Genomic DNA, 22876 nt, shown 5'->3' with positions numbered 1-22876 from the left:
TTCCAGTCCTGAAACCACAACCTACAGAATAACATGCTCCTTAAGCACTGGAGAAAAAGGCGTGCGTGTGAAAAAGGATGCAAGGCAGCTCACTCTTAGAACGTGGAACACAGGGAGAACTACTTATCCAGGAGACAGTGAGTTTTATGCCCATGAGAGGCAGCAATGAAACTACCAACTCTGACAGAGGAGGCTGTTATTTGCAAAAGCTGTTCCAGGTAAGGACCAGAGATCAGCAATTAAGCTAAATATCCTAGCTTCCTTTCAAGAGGGAAGTAAAAATAGTATTACATACCTTTTTCTTGGAAATGTTCAATTTGCTTCCAATGACTTCTGCCATTTTCAGTTTGCTTGTCTGCTTAGAGAGCATTGCTGTGAAACAGTCCAGAGCCTATTAAAATAACCAAGGTAAATGCCAACTGATTTTTAAAATAATACATTAATAACAGAGCATCATTATCCAGGCCACAAAAGGGAGGAACATAAAATCCAGCAGAACTTTTCTGCAAGTAAGACTAAGGAGAATACAAATAAAGTACCAACCCTAGACTCAAAGGACCTTACCATAACAGAGACAGGACACCAAAAAATGTGAAGGCTTTACTATCGAAATACCAGTTAATTAGGAAAACACACACAAATGCCTCAGTTTGCAAATCCAAAATTCAGGTAATAATAGCAATTAGCATTAATTCTTGGGTATATGGTTCCGTGGGGGGAAACGACTTCCAGACAGTGGAGGTAACACCAAAAGATTACTTTCTAGATGTAAAGGGAGACTCCTGGTGTGCAATAAAGGGATTACACTGTCATTACCCTAACCCAGTACTTAATCTTAGCAACGACTGATAGGCCAACAAGATACATGTCTTCTGCTATAATGAAATATAAAATACGTATCACCACCAAATGGATTCTACCCCTACAAAAGCTGAATTTGAATACATCAAGCATTTTGTTAAACTTCTACTTACAAGAAAGACAGATAAAATGACACGGGAAAGGACACGAGTATGGCAAAACAAAGAATATATCTGGTTCTGCTGCCACCAAGTGTAATATATCAATAAACTTCATGCAAGCATTTAAAAAAGAATGTATCTAGTTTTGTCCCTAATTCCTTACACAGAGCTTCAAAACTTCTTGGAATTACCAGGAGTAAGGAGTGTCTTTTGTTATTTACTGGAGCCCTTATGGACCTTAGCAGGTTTATTATGCTAAGCAAGGTAACTCTTGATGGGCCCTTAGATAGTTTCTGGCCAGGCCAGAAAGACCAAGGGTTGAAACTTCCAGCTCCATCTCCAACCTTTGGAGGAGGGGAGGGGATGGAGATAGAGTTCAATCGAATAGCCAATGTCAGAATAAGACCCCAATAAAACAATGGACATCCAAAGCTTTAGAGAGCTTCTGGTTGGTGACAAAGCGATGTACCAGGAAGGTGGCACACCCTGACTCCACAGGAGTGCCTGTGCTCAGACTCCTGAAGCCTTGCCCTATGTGTCTCTTCCATTTGACTGTTCTTGAGTTATATTTTTTATAATAAAACTATGACCTGTATGGTGAGTACAGAGCTTCCAATGAGTTCTGTGAGGTGATTACTGTACCTGAGGAGGTTGTGGGAACCCCTGAATTTACAGCTGATAGGTCCTAAGTGTGGGTGGGCATCTGAGACTTGAGGCTAGAGTCTAAAGTGGGGCAGCCTTGCGGAGGACTGCCCCTGAACCTGTGGGGTCTACACTAACTCCAGGTAGTCAGTATCAAAACTGAACTGAATTGCAGGAGACCAGTTGGTGTCAAAGCAGTGAAGAAGCAACCAGATAAAGCCAGAAGGTGAAACATTCTGTAAAACAACTGACCTGATCTCTTCAAGGGTATGTGTGGGGCGGGGGGGAAGGTTCTGATACAGTAAAAAAGTTCTTAATCCCATTCGCATAGAAAAGGATGTGGAAGGAGATACATCAGGGTACTAACAGTACTGGGGGGGGATTCCCTGGTGGCACAGTGGTTGAGAATCAGCCTGCCAGTGCAAGGGACACGTGATCGATTTCTGGTCCGGGAAGATCCCACATGCCGCGGAGCAACTAAGCCCATGCGCCACGACTACTGAGCCTGCGTTCCAGAGCCCACGAGCCACAACTCCTGAAGCCCGGGCGCCTAGAGCCCGTGCTCTGCAACAAGAGAAGCCACCGCAATGAGAAGCCCGCGCACCGCAATGAAGAGTAGCCCCTGCTCGCCACAACTAGAGAAAGCCCGCGCGCGCAGCAACAAAGACCCAATGCAGCCAAAAATAAATAAATAAAATTAAATTTTAAAAATTAAATAAAATAAGGAAAAGTACAAAACAAGGTTACCTGTAAGAAAGATGAGAAATGCAGGAGAATGGAAAGGAAATTTCAATGGAGAGAAGAGGATTAAAAGACTGGCACACAGCACTTCAGAGTTCAGCCGGCTTAAGTGTGTGCTCCAAATGTGGGTTCTTTCTCCTCAAAGTAAGTTAACCAAACACAGAGAGAAACTGCTAACCAAAATGGGTCACTATTCTCTCCTCAGTCCTAGCTGACAGAAACCAGAACACTTTATAGTCAAAATGGGTTAATGTTTTAACAGCCCAGAGATCTTCAGGCAGCATCACTTTATTCTTAAGCAGGTAGGAATAAATCTCTCTCTGTTCTACTGAATGTGGCAGAGCTACAATTCAATAGAGCTTCCCTCCCACGCAACACATTTTGTCCCCACGTCCAGCACACAAGGCTGTAATTTACAAACCCCACATTAATTTCTCTGGACTAAAATTAAAAAGGCCCTACTGAGGCTAGTGGTGGGATAAGACAAATATAAATCTATCAAATAGACTAAGAAATTATATACAGAAATAAATACTAAAGATCTTAGAAACACTTTCTATCTTATAATAGTATTATCACCCGGGAGACTTTCTTTTCATTTAAGCTTTAATTTCAGTACTGTATCTGTTTTACTCTAATTCAAACTATACTTATTTGAAATTAGTAGTAACCTGTTTCAAAAACCACAAAACATTTATTAGGCCCAACTAGTTTTAAGGCAACATTAGTTCAGTTTTAACTAGCTAAGGATAATAAACGGTACCTACACAAAACAAAAACTTTTTGATAGCAGTCAAGACACAGAAAATAACAGTAGAAATCAACAGCCTTAAAGAGCACAGAGAAACAAGCAGGAAGACTGTATCTTACCTCTTGAAAAATATTTAAGGATGCTGATGAAGACAGACTGTCAAAGCTGTGGGCAATCCTATTACACCAATTCAGTAGATCCCTTTAAAAAAAAAGGGGGGGGCGGGGGGCAGAGCTTACTTAGGTCTGGGAACACTTGACAACAAAGACTCTCCTTTTCCTCTGGCAACTGAAGATAAACAGTGTCAGGAAAAAGAATGAGTGGTCCCAGTCCCTCTCCTACCAGGAAGTGACCTAGAACTCACTTCTCCCCATCCATGCCAGACAAGGTAGCAGGAGACAGGGAGCAATTAATTCTCAGAGCAAACTGAGGGGAGTTGCCCACACCTAATTCTCATTTCTCAAAGGGCAAGTCAACCACTGAGAACGAAGTGCAAAGGCATGGATGGAACTCACTATACAGAGCAAAACCCAATAGTCTTTTATTTAAGACCCCAAGCGTCACAAAAGGACATCTGGTGAAAGAGCTATGTCAGTAACTATTCCCAACTTTGGCTTTTAAAGTTATTTGCTAAACTTCCAGTTATAAGTAAGTCCTAAGGATATAACGTACAACATAAGTACAATTAACGCTGCTGTATGTTATATATAAAAAGTTGTTAAGAGTTCTCATCATGAGAAAAAAAAATTTTTCTTTTACTGTTTAATTTTGTACCTATGAGATGACAGATGTTCACTGAACATTGCAGTGATCACTTCATGATGTATGTAATCATTATGCTATATGCCATAAACTTATACAGTGCTCTGTGTCAATTACATCTCAATAAAACTGGAAGAAAAAAGTTATTTGTTAAAGTTAACATAATGTTACCTTCATAAGCCTTCCCATTCAGTAACTATAGATCTCAAAAAGGGACTGAACACTATGAAGCAGCCCGAACGTCTAATTTCAAAACCTGACTTCTTGTAACCACTCAGTTCTAGCTGCTAAGAACTTCTGAGGGAAGCAGTTTTTAAAATACCAACTCAAAAGCGTTTAGCCCAGGGCTACCCTGGTGGCGCAGTGGTTGAGAGTCCGCCTGCCGATGCAGGGGACACGGGTTCGTGCCCCGGTCCGGGAAGATCCCACGTGCCGCGGAGCAGCTGGGCCCGTGAGCCATGTCTCGGCCGCTGAGCCTGCGCATCCGGAGCCTGTGCTCCACAACCGGAGAGGCCACAGCACTGAGAGGCCTACATTCCACATAAAAAAAAAACAGTGTTTAGCCCAGTACCTGAGAGACAATTCTCTCCCCTCAAGGCTTAGTCTTTTGTGTTCCCATCTGGCTTCTGAAACTTCCTCGGGTGCCTGTTCCCCTCCAACAGAACTATCACTCGGAGGGTGATGTTTCTCTCCAGTAAGCTGGATGTAAATGTCAAGCAGGTGATCGGTTGCTACCGATAAGCTGGGATATCTATTTTGAAGAACCTGACAGAGAGAGAAAAAAAAGCAAAGAAAATTTAGCAGCAGACAGTGATTTTTAAAAGCACACATAAACTGCTGCTGACACTAGTCAACCAAAAATGAATTTTTCTAAGAAATCTGTCATCTTAACCAAGTATAACAACTTCCGCCCTCACCCATACCTCCCACCCCTCAAAGACCATGACTTTTTCCTGCCCAGAACTCAGTTATCTGGCAATCTCACCACCTATCACACAGCTTAGGGTATAGAAGCTAGATGGGAAAAGGGTCTCAAGCAACATAGGCATCCAAGTCCCAGGCACTTACTCATTGAAGTATCCTTCAAGTAACATGTACTCTAATTTTTTAAACACAATTCTAGTACAGTCATTAAGTCATTTCTCAGACAAAAGCAAATAAGAAGCAGTTAATGGGAAAAGGAAAGTTTTTTAAAGCAAATCACAGTAAAAGGAGCTGGTGTTAAGTCCTGATAAAAAGTAGTTTTTATCAGACAACAGAATTTAACAAGCAGAAGATCTAGCCCAATTCACTTTGATAACTATTAAGAATTTTGTGCAGTATAATACTTGGTGCCCATAATATTGGTTCAAAGCTTTTATTATATGGATTTGCTAAGCCAAGTCTACCTGAGAAGGAAGAAAAATATCATGTATATATTAAGAATATCACACCCTAATACATTTAAATTGAGAAGTATATCACAATTCCAATTTATATATGAAATATCAACATATTTTGTATATATTAAAGTTGTAAGGTCCACTAAAATCTTTTAATGGTGTCATCAAGTGGTAGATCTCATAGATTTTTACTTCTTCATACTTTTTTTTTTAACTGGAGGATTTTACAACAAATATTATTGAAAACATATTTCAGATGTATTGAAAATTAAGGACAGAAAAAGAGAATAATAAAATCAACAAATTCAATTTAATGGATACACATGTGGATATTTCAAATACAGAATATACATTTTTTGTGTATGGAGGGAACATTTTCAAAATTGCCCATATATTTGTGGACCCTGGCTACCATAAACAAAATATACTTATTTCCATCACCCCTAAAACAAAAAGTTCCCTTTTATCATCACTCCCTTCCTCCACATCCCTGTCCCTGGAATCCTGCACCTGATTCAGATCTCTATACAGTTTTGCTTTCAAATCTATCATATACACAGAATCATATGGGATGTAGTGTATAGTTCAGTTTCTCTTACTCAGCATAACGTTTTTGAAATTTGTCCAGACATTACTGTATGTATCAGTAGTTCATTCTATTTTATTGCTGAGTAGTAATTCCAACATATGAGCATGTATATTTATGATTAAGGTGAAAAAAAAAAAGCTGTTTTTACTTGAAAAAAATTTGTTAGGTTTAACACTTTAGTAAGGGCTCAGTTATTTGGAAAAAAAGTTCTGAATAGAGATTTATATGTACCAACCAATTAGTCATTTTCTACCTTAGTCAAAAAACTTCTTTTGTTATTAACATGAATGTCAAAATTTAAACACAATATCACATAATAAACTAATCTAACATGATATGGTTATCAATTTGATATGTATTTTGGAGATTCATTCCTTTAATAAGCATTTATTAAGTACCTACTTTGTAGCAGGCACTATTCCAGGGACAGAGAAACAAAACAAAATAAGGAATGGAACCCGTCCTCGAGAAACTCTCCCTAATATAAGAAGCAGATATGAAAGCAAAAGCAAGCTTGCAGCCCAAAGGACAGCATGGTCGGCTCTGCTTGGGAGACCCGGGAAGGTTTCACAGAGCAGGAGAGGCACCTGGCAGAGGTCGTTGGTGACCGTGAGAGGGGACTGCCGGCAGAGAAAGCAGGCCATCTCTGGTGCCAGCACGTGAGGCATCAAGGCACATTCAAGGTGTACGGGGGAGACAAGGTGTGAGAAACTGCTAGGGGTAAGTTCCTGGCACTTACTAGGTATGAGACTAGCATTATGTAAAGAGCTCGTTTTTTGAAGTATAATTTGATATTTCAGCAAGAAGTCAAAGCCAGTCTTTCTAAGCATAAGATGGCTGTGGTTGGTAGCAACAGAAATGCAGTTCCTTGTGTTCCCCGTGAGGTCGGCATAGGAGATTATTTTATTTCCTAAGTAATACACACAAGGTTTTTATCTACCAGTCATTTATTTAGGAGACTGTTATTAGGATTAGTAAGTCCAGAAGCTTAAAAATAACTAGTGAGCTTCTGAAAGTCAGCTACCTAAATATGACCTAGGTCACTGAAGCGAGGAGGTGTGTGCTCCTGTCGCACCTGCGGTGAGCAGAGTGACACACTGCTGATCAAGGCAGGAGTGGAAGGAGGAGTTCTGGCTCATCCTTCAAGTACAGAATACAGTAAGAACAGAGTGGCTGTCAAACGTTCTTCTCATCCTCTCAATCCCCAATAAATTACACCTAAACGTGAACTTCAGCCCTCCCCTTTAAAGAAAAGACTCACAATTTAAGTCTGAAAATAAAACATTTAAAGGTCTGCAACAACAAAAGAAAGAGGAGCACTATGAAAAAGCAATACAACAAACATTTACAAAATGCCAGGCACGGAGTGGATGCTGGGGACACCAAAGCTGAGTTAAGTTACTGGAGGAGCTTATAGTTGAGGGCGGCAAGAGGGGAAAAGACAGACATACAGGACACACAAATACACAACTGGGAACTAGAGCGAGATAAGAAACTCTCAAGTGTAAAACAGGCTGTAGGGTTATAAAATCACACCATCAATGCAAGGCTTCTTAGAGATTATACTATCAAGGTTTACCCAGTAATCAGTGAACTCTGAAAACCCCTCTGCTAGTAAATACCTAAATGCTAGATAAAATATTTGAAAAGGTTGTCTGGTGCCACTTTTTTATCTAAAAACTTATACCAAGAAAGAGGAAAGCATCCCTGCCATGACTGAATGGTCACTGACAATGCTTTATTTGTGGCTCTCCAAGATGAAACGTTGGCAGTCGGGACGCTTCCCAAGTGAGGAGGTAGATCCAAGGGGAGACAGGAGGTTGGCAGGGTAAGGTGAGGCACACCTCTCAGTGTTCACGGAGAACCAGAGATACTACAAAGTAAACCTCTGTATAAAACCTTTAAAATAAGTCATCTCAATTTTCATTAATACCCAGATCAAAATGTACATAAAGTTGTTAAGTGTGAAAGATATTAGTTACAAAACAACTTAGTATAAAAAAGATCCTTTGGGGACAACTGGGGAAACTTAAATACGGTCTGAGAATTAAGTGCTACTGAGGAATTACTATTCATTTTATTGGGTATAATAATCATTACGGTTATACATGGAAATGCCCTTAGAGATGCATGAAAGTATTTAAGCGTGAAATGCTATGAGGTTTGCTTTCAAATATATTAGCAAATAAAAACTACTAGATGAAATTAATACAGTAAAATGTCAGCATATTAACTGTTAAATTTAGAGTGACGAGTATTTTGGTGACTCATTGGGCTATTTCCTCTGTTTACATGTAAGTCTGACACTTTTCATAATGAAGAGTAAGAAAGAAAAGCACTGATACTTTCAAATAACCCCATACCTCATTCAGTTCTGTCTTATCCATGTTATCCAGGTAAATTTTGGTCCAGTATTTGTCTAGCAGAGTAGCATGGCTATTTAGCGGTCTATACCAATTTCCTCCACAGCTCAAGAGTCTGTATTTCAGAATGAAAAACAGAGTCAAACAAAATTCCCAATTTTAATCTTGAATTATGCCCCTGGTTATCCCTTGCTAGACGTTATCTCACATCTGAGTAAAACTCACAGTTCCTTCTGGTGCCAGACAGCACTATGTTGGGCTTATAGGGAGCATGACAATGAAAGGCTGCCACCAAGCCAGGTTTGACTATTTTCCTAGGGGGAGTAATAGGGCTTTAACCAAGTTATTTTCACATCACTGCAAATGATCCTATTAGACGTTTTGAACTGAACAACATGTTCCTTTTCCTCAAGACATACTTCAGGAAAAGGAAAACCTAATCCAAGACCAACAGCACTAAAAATAAGTTTACTGCTTATTACCAAAAGCGACAGTACCTAAAATTATTTAACATGCCCAGAAGAGAAGGAATATTCATTAAACACATACTCTGGGCAAGCCATGGGCTTACACCTAAGCCATGTAATTTAATCTTCACAACAACTGCCCTGAGGGGATGATGCCTTTCTTTTCTTCTAACTGTAAGGAAGAACTGTACGGAAGAGAAGGAGAGTAATGTCCCTTGCTCACTCAACTATGACTACAAATGGCAAAGCCAAGAACTGAACTCAGGTTTGTGTGACATACTTCTATGATGTCCCAGGACTTTCTGGGAAATGTATCTAGCAGGAAAGAACTTCACCATCGCTGTGAATAAAATCAGGGTCTATTAAAACTAACAGGGCCTAGCAAGGTCTTCCTTAGAACTGTTAGCTCTGCATTCCATCTGGAAGTGAATGTTCACAGAGGTACAGTAAACACTAATATAATCACTAAATACAATGTGGCATTATTTTCACTCTTGGGCATTTTAAGACCTTAGAGAAGCTGTACAGTTATAGACAAGCAGGAGGAAATAAACCACTGCCTTCACATTATTTTAAAAAGTAGATAGGGACATATACTAAGTTTGCTTAGGTTTTATCCCTTTGTTGATGCTTATATTCAATTAATTTTTTTAAATGCCTGAGGTCTACATGGCTTTATCATCACCACCATCATGGCTGGGCACTTACTATGTGACAGGTCTTTAGTCACTTCACCTAACCTTCATAACTTACACCAAGTTGTAAAGTAGGTGTTATTGGCCCCATAATAATCAGTCAAGCAAGGTACACACAGGTACAAAGTGTCAGTGTCAGGATTCAAACCCAGGGCTATCTGACAACAGTCTCATCTCTGATTATGTTTGAAAACATGAAAACAAGATAAAGTTTTTAAGACTGGTTACTTATTTTTAAGTGGGGGGAAAAAAACCACTTTTACTTTCTAAATTAATTATCTCCATTAAAAATAGTCAGGAAGGGGCTTCCCTGGTGGCGCAGTGGTTGAGAATCCGCCTGCCAAAGCAGGGGACACGGGTTCGATCCCTGGTCCAGGAAGATCCCACATACCACGGAGCAACTAAGCCCGTGCGTCACAACTACTGAACCTGTGCTCTAGAGCCTGTAAGCCACAACTATTGAGCCTGCGTGCTGCAACTACTGAAGCCCATGTGCCTAGAGCCCATGCTCCACAACAAGAGAAGCCACTACAGTAAGAAGCTGAGCACCGCAACGAAGAGTAGCCCCTGCTCACTGCAACTAGAGAAAGCCTGCGTGCAGCAATGAATACCCAACACAGCCAAAAATAAATAAATTAAAAAAAAAAAAGTCAGGAATGAAGAATGTTGAATCTGTCATCACTGCTAACTAACCTTGCTTAAAATGGGCCCAGAGAACTCTATTCCAAGACTTTTGTACTCAGCACTCTAGCATGTGGACTTAGGAAGAGGCTGCATCGTGGGAACAGAAGGGTTAATGGGACATACCTCCTGGTTGCAAAGAACTGAAATCCAGGAGCCACTTTCAGACAGTCACCTTGGCCAGGAATCAAGAGCTCTCCATTCTCCAAGAGAGGGATCAGCACGGAAACCTAAATCACAAAACCCCAGTGATAAAGCTATTAAGACAGAAGTAACAAACAAGAAAGCAAAAAAACCCTCTCACCAAATGATGAACACGTCCTTAAAGGAAACCCTACTTCTCACAGCATGAACTGGGGTCAAATGCCAGGCGGGAATACTGGAGCCACCTACACTGCAGCAGAGCAACTTATTCATTCAGCATTCACTGAGTTCCTACTATGGACCAGAATCAAGCAAGACAGGAAAAATCCAGACATGACTGAGGCTTTACAGCCTAGAGTCTGACGGGAGATAGCCATGCAGACTACCATACAGCATGATCGGTGTGACCCCCAAGGAGTGTACAAAATGGTATGTGAAGACAGAGGGTGGCTGTAGATCAGTGTGGAGTAGTTTAGAAGCAGGGCAGTGAAGCCATTCTAGAGGTAATGACATTCACTGAGTCTGAAAGTATGAAGAGGGATCAGCCTGGTTTGTTGGGAGAGCAATGGCACATTTACTCTAGGCAAAAATATTCAAATGGATAAAAATGTATATGCCTAAGAGCATGGCATGAGAGGACTCTTACAGTTAGGGTTAGGGCAGAACGTGTATATGAAGTAGTGGAAAAATACTAGGCTTAGAGATAAATGATAAAAGGCCTTCTGTGCTGAGCTAAGGAGTTTGAATTTTTTTCATGAAGTTGTTGAGAGGAGTTTAGTCTGAAGAAAAACCTATTTTTTATTTTAGAAAATGAACTGTGCAACAATATGGAAGATAAACTGAAAGAGAGCCAGCCTGGAGGGAAAGAAGCGAAAAAGGACACCAGTCAGGTAACAAAGGTAAGATGGCAGGATAGATTAGATAGACAGACAGATAAAAATAAGAAGACCTGTGCTAAGGCAGTGGGCTAGGAGGGAACAGAATAAGAGATAAGGGAAAAGTACTAAGCAATATCAGACTAAGTGAATGCGGGACTAGAGGAAGGAGACACATCAAAATTCTGGCTTGGTAATTGTGTGGCAGGAAAGGCTGTTGCAGGAAAGAGCAGATAAGGTTCATTTTGAACATCCTGAACCTGTACCTGCTAAGGAAGATCCAAGTAGAGATTTTTCAAGAAAAGTATGGACTAGACATATGGGTCTAGGGGATGTGAGTTTATAGAAGTTTGAGGAAAAAAAACAGTAAGAAGAACAAAGAGCCAAGGAAGAAGGTCCTAAAATGTCAAGGTAATTTTATTAAGCATCCTTATTTCATACATGGCTAGGAGATGAAAGGAAAAATATTACAGGGGCAACTCCAAGATAACTCCGACACTTGAAACAAAAGACAACCATCCTGAATGAGATCTATAAAAGCCATAAAAGCTACCTTAAAATAGTAATTAGTTAGCAATTAGCTGAGAAGTTCTGGAAATAACAAAATAATAATCAAGGGTCCAGGTATGTTTTAAAATAAACACAACTTTACTATAATGATGATGACGTTTAAATCAACTGAACAGCATACCCTCTGCAACCAAATGTATTGATAGTAACAGAAGGGGAATGGTCTACACAAAATGGAACTCAAAGTACAAGAATTTTCTGATGTTTACCAGACGTTGCCCAAGGAAGATCAAGACAGAAACTAACAGTTTGGTCTTGAAATCTGGATTTGGTCATCAAAGAATGTACTTGGCTATGGCAAAGGGATAGATCCCTAGGCTTCATCATGACCTGAATGGAATATCCCTTATGTTCATCTACCTTCTTTGGCTCAAATTCTATGATTTATAATACTAATGACTTCCCAGGTACCCTGATGTCTGAAAAAATTGCCCAGGGAAGAGAGCTATAGAAAGCGCTAAGACTCAACAAATACTTTTAAGTTGGCCTTGCAGTTTATAATGCAGTTTTATTTTTAAGTCTCATTGGTAGTAGTCATCCTTGGCTCTGGGCTTCTTAAGAAATCTGACTCTCCAGCCCTATAAAACTGAGCATTAAAATCTTAGAACATGGTGGTCAAACTAAGCCAATAACCCCATTACATTTTTACCTCACTAGACTCTAAAATATGTGTGTCACAAGACACACACATATTTATAGCCCCTCCTTCCCCATACATTTCCCTAAACCTAAAGACCTTTCCCACCTCTCCTTCCCCCTCCCCCATCTCTGTCTCCTCTCTCTCTCCTATCCAAGAGGGGAAAGTCCATATACAGGTAGCTTTAGGGTTCACGGTAAAAGAAAATTAAAACCAATCTCAGGAAAATCTACCCAAAGGAAGATTTTTTTCATTCTGGAATACATTTTTTTGGTCATAGTTTACAGAATACAGAAGAAACATGGACTGCCTCCATAGCTAAATTTTATACACATATAAAAGTGATCTTTTTGAAGTCAAAAATATACATCCAGTTTATTTTCCTTAATGGAACAAAGACAAGCAGGCTCTTATTATATCATCTCTCCTTTCATCTGTCCTCAGCCCACTGCTCTACAAATGCCATAGCCAGGGAGCTGGGTCTCGAAGTTCTCAATGTATATGCGGCATGGATTAAGATGTTTCCCACCAAGCCTATTCTTGCAAAGTCTGTGAAATTGGTCACATTTTCAACTAAAGGAGGAAAAAAAACTACTGTGAAATTGATCACATATTCAACTATTAAAGGAAACAGTACAAGCAGAATTTTAATAATTTTCTATCAAACAAGAGATCAGCCCAGTAATCCAAGAACTCAAACCAGATTAGGTAGATAACCCACATACCATCTCTAATGAAATACCTATGTTGTTTAAATAATCCCCCAGTATCACTATTAACACAATTCTCATTCTCTTCAAAGACAAGAAATTAGCGAGTTACTAGGGAGGTGACATACCACGTCCAAGGGAGCATAGTCAATATCCTCCAGAAGGATCCAGTGTCCATTTGTGGCCGCCTGTGTCAGGGTACCAGGCTGCCACACAAACTCTCCTGGGACATCTGTGCAGCGATACATTCCCAACAGCATCTGCAAAAAGATTATTGAAGCCACACACCTGAGGAGCCAATGCTACATCCTGCGATTAGTTCCATTAAACTTCCACAGGGTTATGACAGGTACCTGAGGTTTTACAGCGTGGTCCCCTCAGTTATGAGGAAGACCAATAACTATTCTCATATTCTCTTAGCAAAAACAATATTTTAATGCAAATATTCACAAGTATGCTCACCAACCAAAATCTGCCATTTCTTTCTTACCTTACTGTCGGTCTGATCTCCAAGCTGGACTTTGAGAAGCTGAGGGGGCTTCCTTCTACCTGTCATTGCAGCTAAATGTTCAACTAAGGAAGTTTTCCCACATCCAATTGGTCCTTCCAACAACACAGCATTCTGAGAAGCCACTGCCATAGCCAGGGTCTGAAGATTTCTGCAGACTGACTCAACCAGCACATAAGACCTAAAGGCCAGCTCCTGTTCGCGAGAAGAACTCCGACTACTGGCCTAAGGAGGCAAGTGAAAAATAAAAGGCATATCAAGAAGAGTCTTTCCATCAAAGGGCACAGGTTAATTTCTACAACAGTGCTTCCACCGGCTTTTACATAAACCTCTGCCAATAAATTGGTAGTACAGGACCTACAGTAACAACAAGTATGTTATCCAAAGTAAGGATCTGACTTTTTCACTTTCCTTTCTCCCCCGCACTCCAACTCTGGGGAGAAGGGTGGGAACTCACTAACAAATTTAAGAAAAAGTCTCCCAAACTTTAAGAAGCCACAAAAATGGACACACAGGGGATGGGAGCAAGCCTCATCTCTCATGACTGGATTTTTGTTTTTCTTTACCTTACCATATTCTAGGATTTCACGTCTAAGATCAAGAATGCACAATACACTTATGAGACCATCAGGGGAGAGTAAGGACACTGAAAGGATACACTATAAAATTGTTCAATTTTTTCCAGGTGTAATAAAGAGTTCTGGGAATTTTTTAAGTCCTTTTTTTCTTTTTTTTAAAAAAATTTTATTGAAGTATAGCTGATTTATAATGTGTTAATTTCTGCTATACAGCAAAGTGTTTCAGCTATACATATATTATTTTTCATTATGGTTAATCACAGGATACTGAATATATTTCCCTTATATATACATCCTATATATAATAGTTTGCATAAAGTCCTTTCCTTTTACACACACACACACACACACACACACACACACACACACACACACACACATATGCTAAACTACAAGCATACCTCAAAGATTTTGCAGGTTGAATTCCAAACCACAGCAATAAACCAAATACCATAATGAAGCAAGTCACATAAAATTTTCGGTTTCCCAGTGCACATACAAGTTATGTTTACACTACACTGTGGTCTATTAAGTGTACAACATAGCTTTATGTCTTAAAGACAATGTACATATCTTAATTTAAAAATACTTTATTGCTAAAAATGCTAACCATCATCTGAGACTTCACCAAGTTGTAATCTTTGCAATAGTAACATCAAAGACCACCAGTCACAGATCACCATAACAAATATAAATAATGAAACAGTTTTAAATATGTCAAGAATTACCAAAATGTGACACAGAGACACGAAGTGAGCAAATGCTGTTGGAAAAATGGCACCAACAGACTTGCTCAAGGCAGGGTTGCCACAAACCTTGTTAAAAAAAAAAATGCAATATCTGAGAAGCACAACAAAACAAGGTATGCCTATATTTAGCTAAGAAATGATGTGGTATCTGGGAGTTGCTTCAAAACAATATGGTGTGAGGACAGTGTTCAGAAATATAAATGCAACATAACTGATCATGAATTTATAATTACTGAAGCTGAATGATGGGTACATGTGGATTCATTACACTATTGTTTCTACTTTGGAATACGTTTAACATTTTCCATAACAAAAAGTAAAATAATAATAATAATGTACCCAATATGTTTAATGGGTAGTTTCAGTTTTGCAAGATGAAAAAGTTCTGGAGTTTCTTTGCTAACAATGTGAATATACTTAACACCACTGAAGAGCACACTTAAAAATGGTAAAGATGGTAAACGTTACATTCATTTTACCACAATTTAAACAAATTTTATTAACAATGGACCTAATACGACACAGAAAAAAGGACCTCTTGGAAAAGTGCAATGATTATTAACTTTTAAGGAATGGTAAATTCTCAAACATAGCTTGTTCCCTAAAGATATGTGAGGACAAAATGAGATTCAGGGCTGGAAGTTCTTGAACTTTTTGCAGAGCTGTTACTCTTAGCAACCGGCAGGCAGGCTGGGCTGTAGCTCCATTCTGCACTTCTGCCCCAGTGCTCTGCCACTGCCACCCAGTATATCAAGCCTACTCCAACCAGAATCCTTCCCTATGTTAAAGTTCTAATGCTCCAAACCTAATCTATGTTAGGAGAGCGGTTAAAGAGAGGTGGGGAGGTCTTCCTGACCAGAGGGAAACACAAGGCGCTTTGGAAATGCTGGCATCTCAGTGCTGGTGACAGAGATATTTAGTTTATGAATAATCATGCAGCTGTACACTTAAGACATGCACTTTTTTATATCTATATTATACTTATCTTTTTAATTTTGTACTTCCCAGATACAAACTGATAGATCAAGGAATGACTCAGGACTTGTTCCAGGAAGAAAACTGGGTGGGTCTGACCATCAGACAAAGTGACAACTGACTAAAGACTGCTGGGGAAAAACAGACTGGTTCCCAATGTTCCCAGATTATGGAACCAGACTCTGATTTACAAGACTTTCCAAAGTGTAGCCTGGAGGCACACTCTTGGAAAGGCCATTTGCTATGGCAGGGGAAGAGCTCACTACAGATGCAACCCTCTCACACAACAGGCAAAGAGAATATTCTGACAGAAAGAGGCCGGGGAGTTACACCTGGGCCTAGCCCCGTCTCTGCCAAAGGACAGCCCACAGGTCCTGGGCAAGTCATTCTGCCTTAGTTTTACATAAATATGGTATCACAACGTGGGCCACCCAACTTCAAACAGCTGTTGTAGCAAGTAAATGAGGTCATACACGGAAGAGCTTTGCTAAAGTTAAAAGCTTTTGCATAGGCATCATTACAATTTCTGACTTCACACTAAATAGGGACAAAGTGACTATCAAAGAGGAGGGTCCTGGGTGAATTTCTCTTACTCTCTCCTTGAACACTTCTGTAAGTGGAACAGTAATCTGGCAAACTCGATTTGGCTCACATCTAGAACACAGAGCCCAGCCAAGGAAAAATGCACACTCAGTGTTTGGATGGAAGAGGGCACACACGCCACTGCTGTCAACATACCTGCTCTCCAGGGGCTGGCGGCTGCCCAGGCAGCAGCACACCACAGACAGCAGTCACCCTGGAGGAGAGGTCAGCTGAAACAAGGTGTCCTTGTAAATAATGCAGCTCCTTCTCCTTACGCCAAAGGGAGGCTTCTGGATTGGCCAACACCAAGGCTTTCTCTAAGTCCTGCAGCTGGGCCTCTTCTAGTAACCTGAGGAAAATGAGGATCTCATCAACTACTCTAATGCCCAGTAAAGCCACATCGAGACCTCCAGGAATGCTCCTGCTTACCTTAACCTGAAATGGATCAGTTCCTCACTGTTAAAAATCTTCTTAAGGAATGATAACTTGTGCTCTTCATTCATACAGGTGACCAAAGAAAGACAATTGGCTGTGTACCTGGAGAAAACCAAAGTATATAAACTCAGAACCTGCAGCTGATTCTAAAGAATAAAGGAAATTTGCTAGCCAACTGAACACTAGAAAAGGAAATCTTATAATTAACACAGGGAAGGGTAGAAAACACAAATCCGGCAAAATAAATTCACCTAATGGAACACAAAACAACGGAATTCCACTCATACCACCTGATTTCCCTCTGAAATGACACGTGAAAGGGAATAAGAACCCCAAAGGGACCAGAACAAAAATAACATCTTTTAAAAGGTTTCCCTTCCCTCCTCATGCACACAACTCCAGACTCCGTCAACCATCCCCACACTAGAAGCACAGGAACAGCCCAACAGCTACGCACCAGCGGACCAAGGTGTCATGGCTCCTGAGGAGTGGGATGCACACGCTCCAGTCCCAGAGCTCCCGGAACACAGACTGCTCTTGCTGCAGAAACTTGTAAGCTGCTTCCATTAGGTCCCGGAGCTTCATCCGTCTGCGCCCATACCGGACTGGATTTGCATCTGAGCTCTCCAGGAAAAGTCTTTGAAAGACTGGAGAAGTGTCCTTGAAATACTTCAGGGCAAACCTTCAGAAAGAAAAAGAACTTTCATTGCTTGGTAAGAATATCAAAGTATACATATCCACTTAATGAGACAACGGAACATAACAGTAACTCCCAAGGGTTTGAGAACCAAAAGAGATGAATGCTTAAAGCCACTAGTCCTAAGATTATATTCTGTTCAAGTTCAGGAACCAGAATTGCAGCATGAGATATCTAAGAGGAAACAAAAACCACAAGAACTTATCACAAGTGTTTACTACTGAAAATAAACTCATTTTCAACAAATATTTATTGACTTCTCACTATGAGTCACACACTGTGTTTCAGACACTGTGTTAAGTCCTGGAGATACAAAACCAAGAAGATACTTTCCTTGAGGAGCCTGCTATCTAGGAAGGAAGAGAGTCACAGAAACAAAGAGAGGCACAAAGAAAACAGATTCAACTGAACCTGGGAGAGTCAAGAGATGCTTTGGCTGCACCTTAAAAGATGAAGAGGTGATCCTCATGAGAGGCAGGAAAAGAGGACAAAAAGCTACAAGACATACAGGAAATAATTAACAATGGCAATAGTAAGTCCTTCTGCATCAGTAATTACTTTTAATGTAAATGGTTTACTCACAATCAAAAGACACAGATTGGCTGAATGGATATAAAAAAGAAAAAAAAAAACAGCATCAAACTATATGCTATGTACAAGAAACGCACTTTGGATCTAAGGCTACACATAGGGTGAAAGTGAAGAGATTAAAAAAAAAAATTCCATGCAACTGGTAATCCAGAGAGCAGGAGTGACTATATTAATATCAGTCAAAACAGACTTTAAATGGATAGAATAATGAGCCAGAAGATCAATAAGGAAACAGAGGACTTGAACAACACTACAGACCAAACGGACCTAACAGACACATACAGAATACTCTACCCAGCAACAGCAGAACATATATTCTTCTCACATGCACATGGAACATTCTCCAGGATAGGGCACATGTAAGGATGCAAAACAAGTCTCAACAAACTTTAAAGTAATGAAATTACACAAAATACTTTTGTATAATAATACAAAATATTACAATAGAATGAAACTAGAAAGCAACAGCAGAAGGAAAACTGAAAAATCCTCAAATATGTGGAAATTAAACAACACACTCTTAAACAACCAATAGATCAAATAAGAAGTCACAAGGAAAATTAGAAAGGACCTTGAAACAAATGAAAAGAAAAATACAACACACCAAAACCTATGGGATACAACAAGAGCAATGATAAGAGGGAAGTTTATAGCTACAAACATGTATATTTTAGAAGATCTCAAGCTAACAACCTAACTTTACACCTCAAGTAACTAAAAAAAGAATAAACTAAACCCAAAGCTAACAAAAGAAAGCAAATAATAAAGATTAGAGCAGAGATACAGACTAGAAAAACAACAGGGAAAAAAAATCAACAAAACTAAGTGTTGGTTTTTGAAAAGATCAAGAAAAGTGATACACTCTTAGGTTAACTAAGAAAAAAACAGAAGGTTCAAAAAACAACACAAATGAAAGAGGGGACATTACGGATGCCACAGAAATAAAATAGACTATAAGGAATACTATGAGGGAATTCCCTGGCGGTTCAGTGGTTAGGGCTCCACGCTTCCACTGCAGGGGGCATGGGTTCAATCCTTAGTGGGGGAACTAAGATCCTGCATGCCACATGGCGTGGCCAAAACCAAACAAACAAAAACACACACACACACACAAAATTAACAATTGTTGGTACGGATGTGGAGAAGCTGGAACCCTTGTGCACTGTTGGCAGGATAACATGGTGCGACTCCATGGAAATCAGTACAGAGGTTCCTTTAAAAAAAAAAAAATAGGGGGCTTCCCTGGTGGCACAGTGGCTAAGAATCCACCCACCAATGCAGGGGACACGGGTTCGAGCCCTGGTCCAGGAAGATCCCACATGCCGCGGAGCACCTAAGCCCATGCGCCACAACTACTGAGCCCACGCACCTAGAGCCCATGCTCCGCAACAAGAGAAGCTGCCACAATGAGAAGCCGGCGCACCATAATGAAGAGTAGCCCCTGCTCGCCGCAACTAGAGAAAGCCTGCGTGCAGCAACAAAGACCCAATGCAGTCAGCCATCCATCCATCCATAAATAAATACATATATACATACATAAATTTTATTTAAAAAACTAATAATAAATAGGGACTTCCCTGGTGGCTCAGTGGATAAGACTCTGTGCTCCCAATGCAGGGGGCCTGGGTTTGTTCCCTGGTCGGGGAACTAGATCCCACAGGCATGCTGCAACTAAGAGTTCACATGCCACAACTAAGGAGCCTGCCTGCCGCAACTAAACCTGGCACAACCAAATAAATAAATAAATATTCACAAAAATAAAACTAGCATATCTTTTTTCACCACAAAGCAAACATACTAATTTAATTACAGATTGAAATACAGTGAATCACATGATACACTTATCCATATGGCCCAGCAATTCCATTTCTAGGTATATAGCCAAAAGAACTGAAAGCAGGGTCTCAAAGAGATTTTTGCACACGCATGTTCATAACAGCACTATTCACAATAGCCAAGAAGTGGAAGCAACCCAAATGTCTTTTGACAGATGAATAAACTGCGGTACATACATACAATGCAATACTGTGTAAACTTAAAAAGGAAGTAAATCCTGTCACATTCAACAGCATATATGAACCTTCAGGACATTACGCTAAGTAAAGTAAGCCAACCATAAAAGGATAAATACTGTATGATTTCATCTATATTAGGTATCTAAAGTAGTCAAATTCACAGATACGGAAAGCAGATGGTGATTACCCGGGGGCTGGGGGGAAGGAGCACAGGGGAATTGTTTAGAGAGTATAAAGTTTCAGTACTGCAAGATGAAAAACGTCTGGAGACCTGTTTTACAACAATGCAAATATATTTAACACTACTGAATTGCATACTTAAAAATAGTTAAGATGGCAAATTTTATGATTTTTTTTTACCATAATAAAAATAAGTATGTGCATTTTTTTTGCGGTATGCAAGCCTCTCACTGTTGTGGCCTCTCCCGTTGCGGAGCACAGGCTCCAGACGCGCAGGCTCAGCAGCCACGGCTCACGGGTCCAGCCGCTCCGCGGCATGTGGGATCTTCCCGGACCGGGGCATGAACCCGCGTCCCCTGCATCGGCAGGCGGATTCTCAACCACTGCGCCACCAGGGAAGCCCAGTACGTGCATTTTTAAGAATGAAAATAAACTTTAAAAACTTAAACATACTCTACAGAATTTATGTATACTGCAAACATGGTGATTCTCAGTATATTCAGGTAGTAAATGATGTAGAAGCACATGCTTGTTGTTTCTACTGTACTCCTTGGCATGTTGAGTAGCAGGAAACCCAGGAAGTGGGAAAAGGAATCAAAGCAAACTCCTCTGTGCCCTCTATGTATTGGTCAACAATGAAAGCTATTGGTTTAGCTCTTTCTGTACTCTCATTACCCCGTCTACTCTGAAGTGGGACTAGAACAGGGAGTATGTCAACAGTAGGTATTATTATCCCAAATGTAAAGCTAAGGAAACTGAAGTGGTTAGTTTATTTGCTCAAGGTCACAAAGCTACTAAGTGTAAAGAGGCTATCTGAATCCAGGCTTTCCAACTCCACAATCAGATGTGTGATTCAGTTGCTCTACTACAGACGTGAAGAAAGTGGATTCATCAAGAGTTGGAGTTTTCTCGATAGATAAGAACACTGAACCGACGGACAAAAAAGCAGATATTAATAGAAAGACAGCAACCATAAGGTCAAAAATAGAATTTTAAGCCACATAAGGAAGGTACAAACTGGAAAGAGCTGATTAACAGGAAGAAAGAATTGGCAGTCCCAGTGAGGAGAATGACTAGTGTGTTAAATGAACTAGTGGGATAGGAGATGGCAGTCTGGGAACGGAGCGTTTGAGCCAGTGACTTGTAAGGTGGTGGTGCAGATGTGAGCTAGACCCAGGGTGTGACCACTGCAGTGAGCAGAGTAGGTGAAATGAACACAGAAGTCCACTGGAGATTAACTAGTCAAGGAACAACAGAGTCAGCACTGCATGGATATTCCAAGTGGGACACAGGAGCTGGGGTGGGGAAGAAGACAATGGGCCGGTTGTCAAGTTCTTCAAAGAAGGAAGAGGAGCTCAGAAGTTCATCAGTGATCACAAGAAAGCAGCAGCAGAAAATAAAGCAGAAGATGGCAGGTGTCATGGCAACAAGAAAGTCCAGAAAACTTCACAGAACAGAAAGGAAGACACCCACTAAACATGCAGACTGTGAGGGATATGGACGGTTCGATTAAAGACCCCCTTCCCTGTTAAGGACCAACAAGAACAGGGTATCAAGACCACCATAAATCAGTGAAGACAAGGAAGCAAAAGTAACAGAGAAGAGGCTAAGTATACAAGGGAGTGTGCAGGTTATGGAGCACAAGCAGGGAAAGGGTCTGGGTGAGGGAAGAGGCCTGGATGTCAGCTGGGTGGGACGATACAAAATGAGAATTCAGGAGATGGGTGGGAAGGCTTGGACTTCCATGAGCAAGCCAGGCCAACAGGAATAAAGGCTTTGTACATTAACGCTCATGATATTCTGAAGGAGACTGGACAACTGGGTCTCAGGAGATTTAGCTGTGGGGACTTCCCTGGTGGTCCAGTGGTTAGGACTCCCCACTACCACTGCAGGGGGCACAGGTTCAATCCCTGGTTGGGGAACTGAGATTCTGCATGGCGAGCAGCACAGCCAGGAAAAAAAAAAAAGATTCAGCTGTGGCTTGGAAGAGAGACATGGCAGCTGTGGTGTGGGAGGCTGGTCGTCCACTAGCTCATGGGCAGCTGGTGTTGGCAGTGCACGTGGAACCAACGGGCAGCAACAAACATGTAGGAGATAAGCAGTAACCAAGTCATCAATCCGACCCAAGAGGTCTTTGAGGATACGGGGAAATGAACAAAGTGGACTGGCAATGGCTGTAAACCTGTGTAGTAGAAGGCTTCCCTATAGGGGAAACAGACTGTGGTCCATTGCAAGTATACAAAAGGAGGATGGGTTGATATTCTCTCCTGAACTTAGGTGACTACAGCACCCTTTTCTCTAGAGACCCATCATTTTCAGAAAGTGCTCTAAAATTCTGATCCAGGCAGTGATGGATGGACCAGTAAAGCATGATGGACCAGTAAAGCATACTTAGACAGAGAATAACATGATCAGATTTTTCCCTGGAGAATATTCGAAGTCTATGGAGAATGGTCTCTTTCCTGGGATAAAACAAAGAGTTGTAAGGTCTAAAATGCAACAAGGAACACTATCCAGTTAAACGTCTAATCTTGGATCAGCCACTTACTTGGGCAACTCAGCATCTAGAGGTAAGACCTGTGGTCCAGTTCTGGC

General features: G+C 40.6%; 1 protein-coding gene across 1 annotated transcript in view; it reads right to left on the bottom strand.

Moving 5' to 3' along the window:
* MDN1 (midasin AAA ATPase 1) overlaps positions 1 to 22876 on the bottom strand; it is a 155197-nt gene that overhangs the window by 118502 nt on the left and 13819 nt on the right. The window contains exons 3-12 of the mRNA XM_060030232.1: positions 17256 to 17480; positions 16793 to 16900; positions 16520 to 16712; positions 13462 to 13704; positions 13100 to 13231; positions 10162 to 10265; positions 8193 to 8307; positions 4430 to 4623; positions 3216 to 3297; positions 296 to 391 (exon numbers count right to left, since the gene is read on the bottom strand). Coding sequence (XP_059886215.1) covers positions 296 to 391; positions 3216 to 3297; positions 4430 to 4623; positions 8193 to 8307; positions 10162 to 10265; positions 13100 to 13231; positions 13462 to 13704; positions 16520 to 16712; positions 16793 to 16900; positions 17256 to 17480 — 1492 coding nt within the window. The remainder of the gene's footprint in view (positions 1 to 295; positions 392 to 3215; positions 3298 to 4429; positions 4624 to 8192; positions 8308 to 10161; positions 10266 to 13099; positions 13232 to 13461; positions 13705 to 16519; positions 16713 to 16792; positions 16901 to 17255; positions 17481 to 22876) is intronic.

This window comes from Delphinus delphis, chromosome 14, assembly GCF_949987515.2.
Source record: "Delphinus delphis chromosome 14, mDelDel1.2, whole genome shotgun sequence".
Taxonomy (NCBI): domain Eukaryota; kingdom Metazoa; phylum Chordata; class Mammalia; order Artiodactyla; family Delphinidae; genus Delphinus; species Delphinus delphis.
This window is presented reverse-complemented; position numbering and strand designations above follow the sequence as displayed.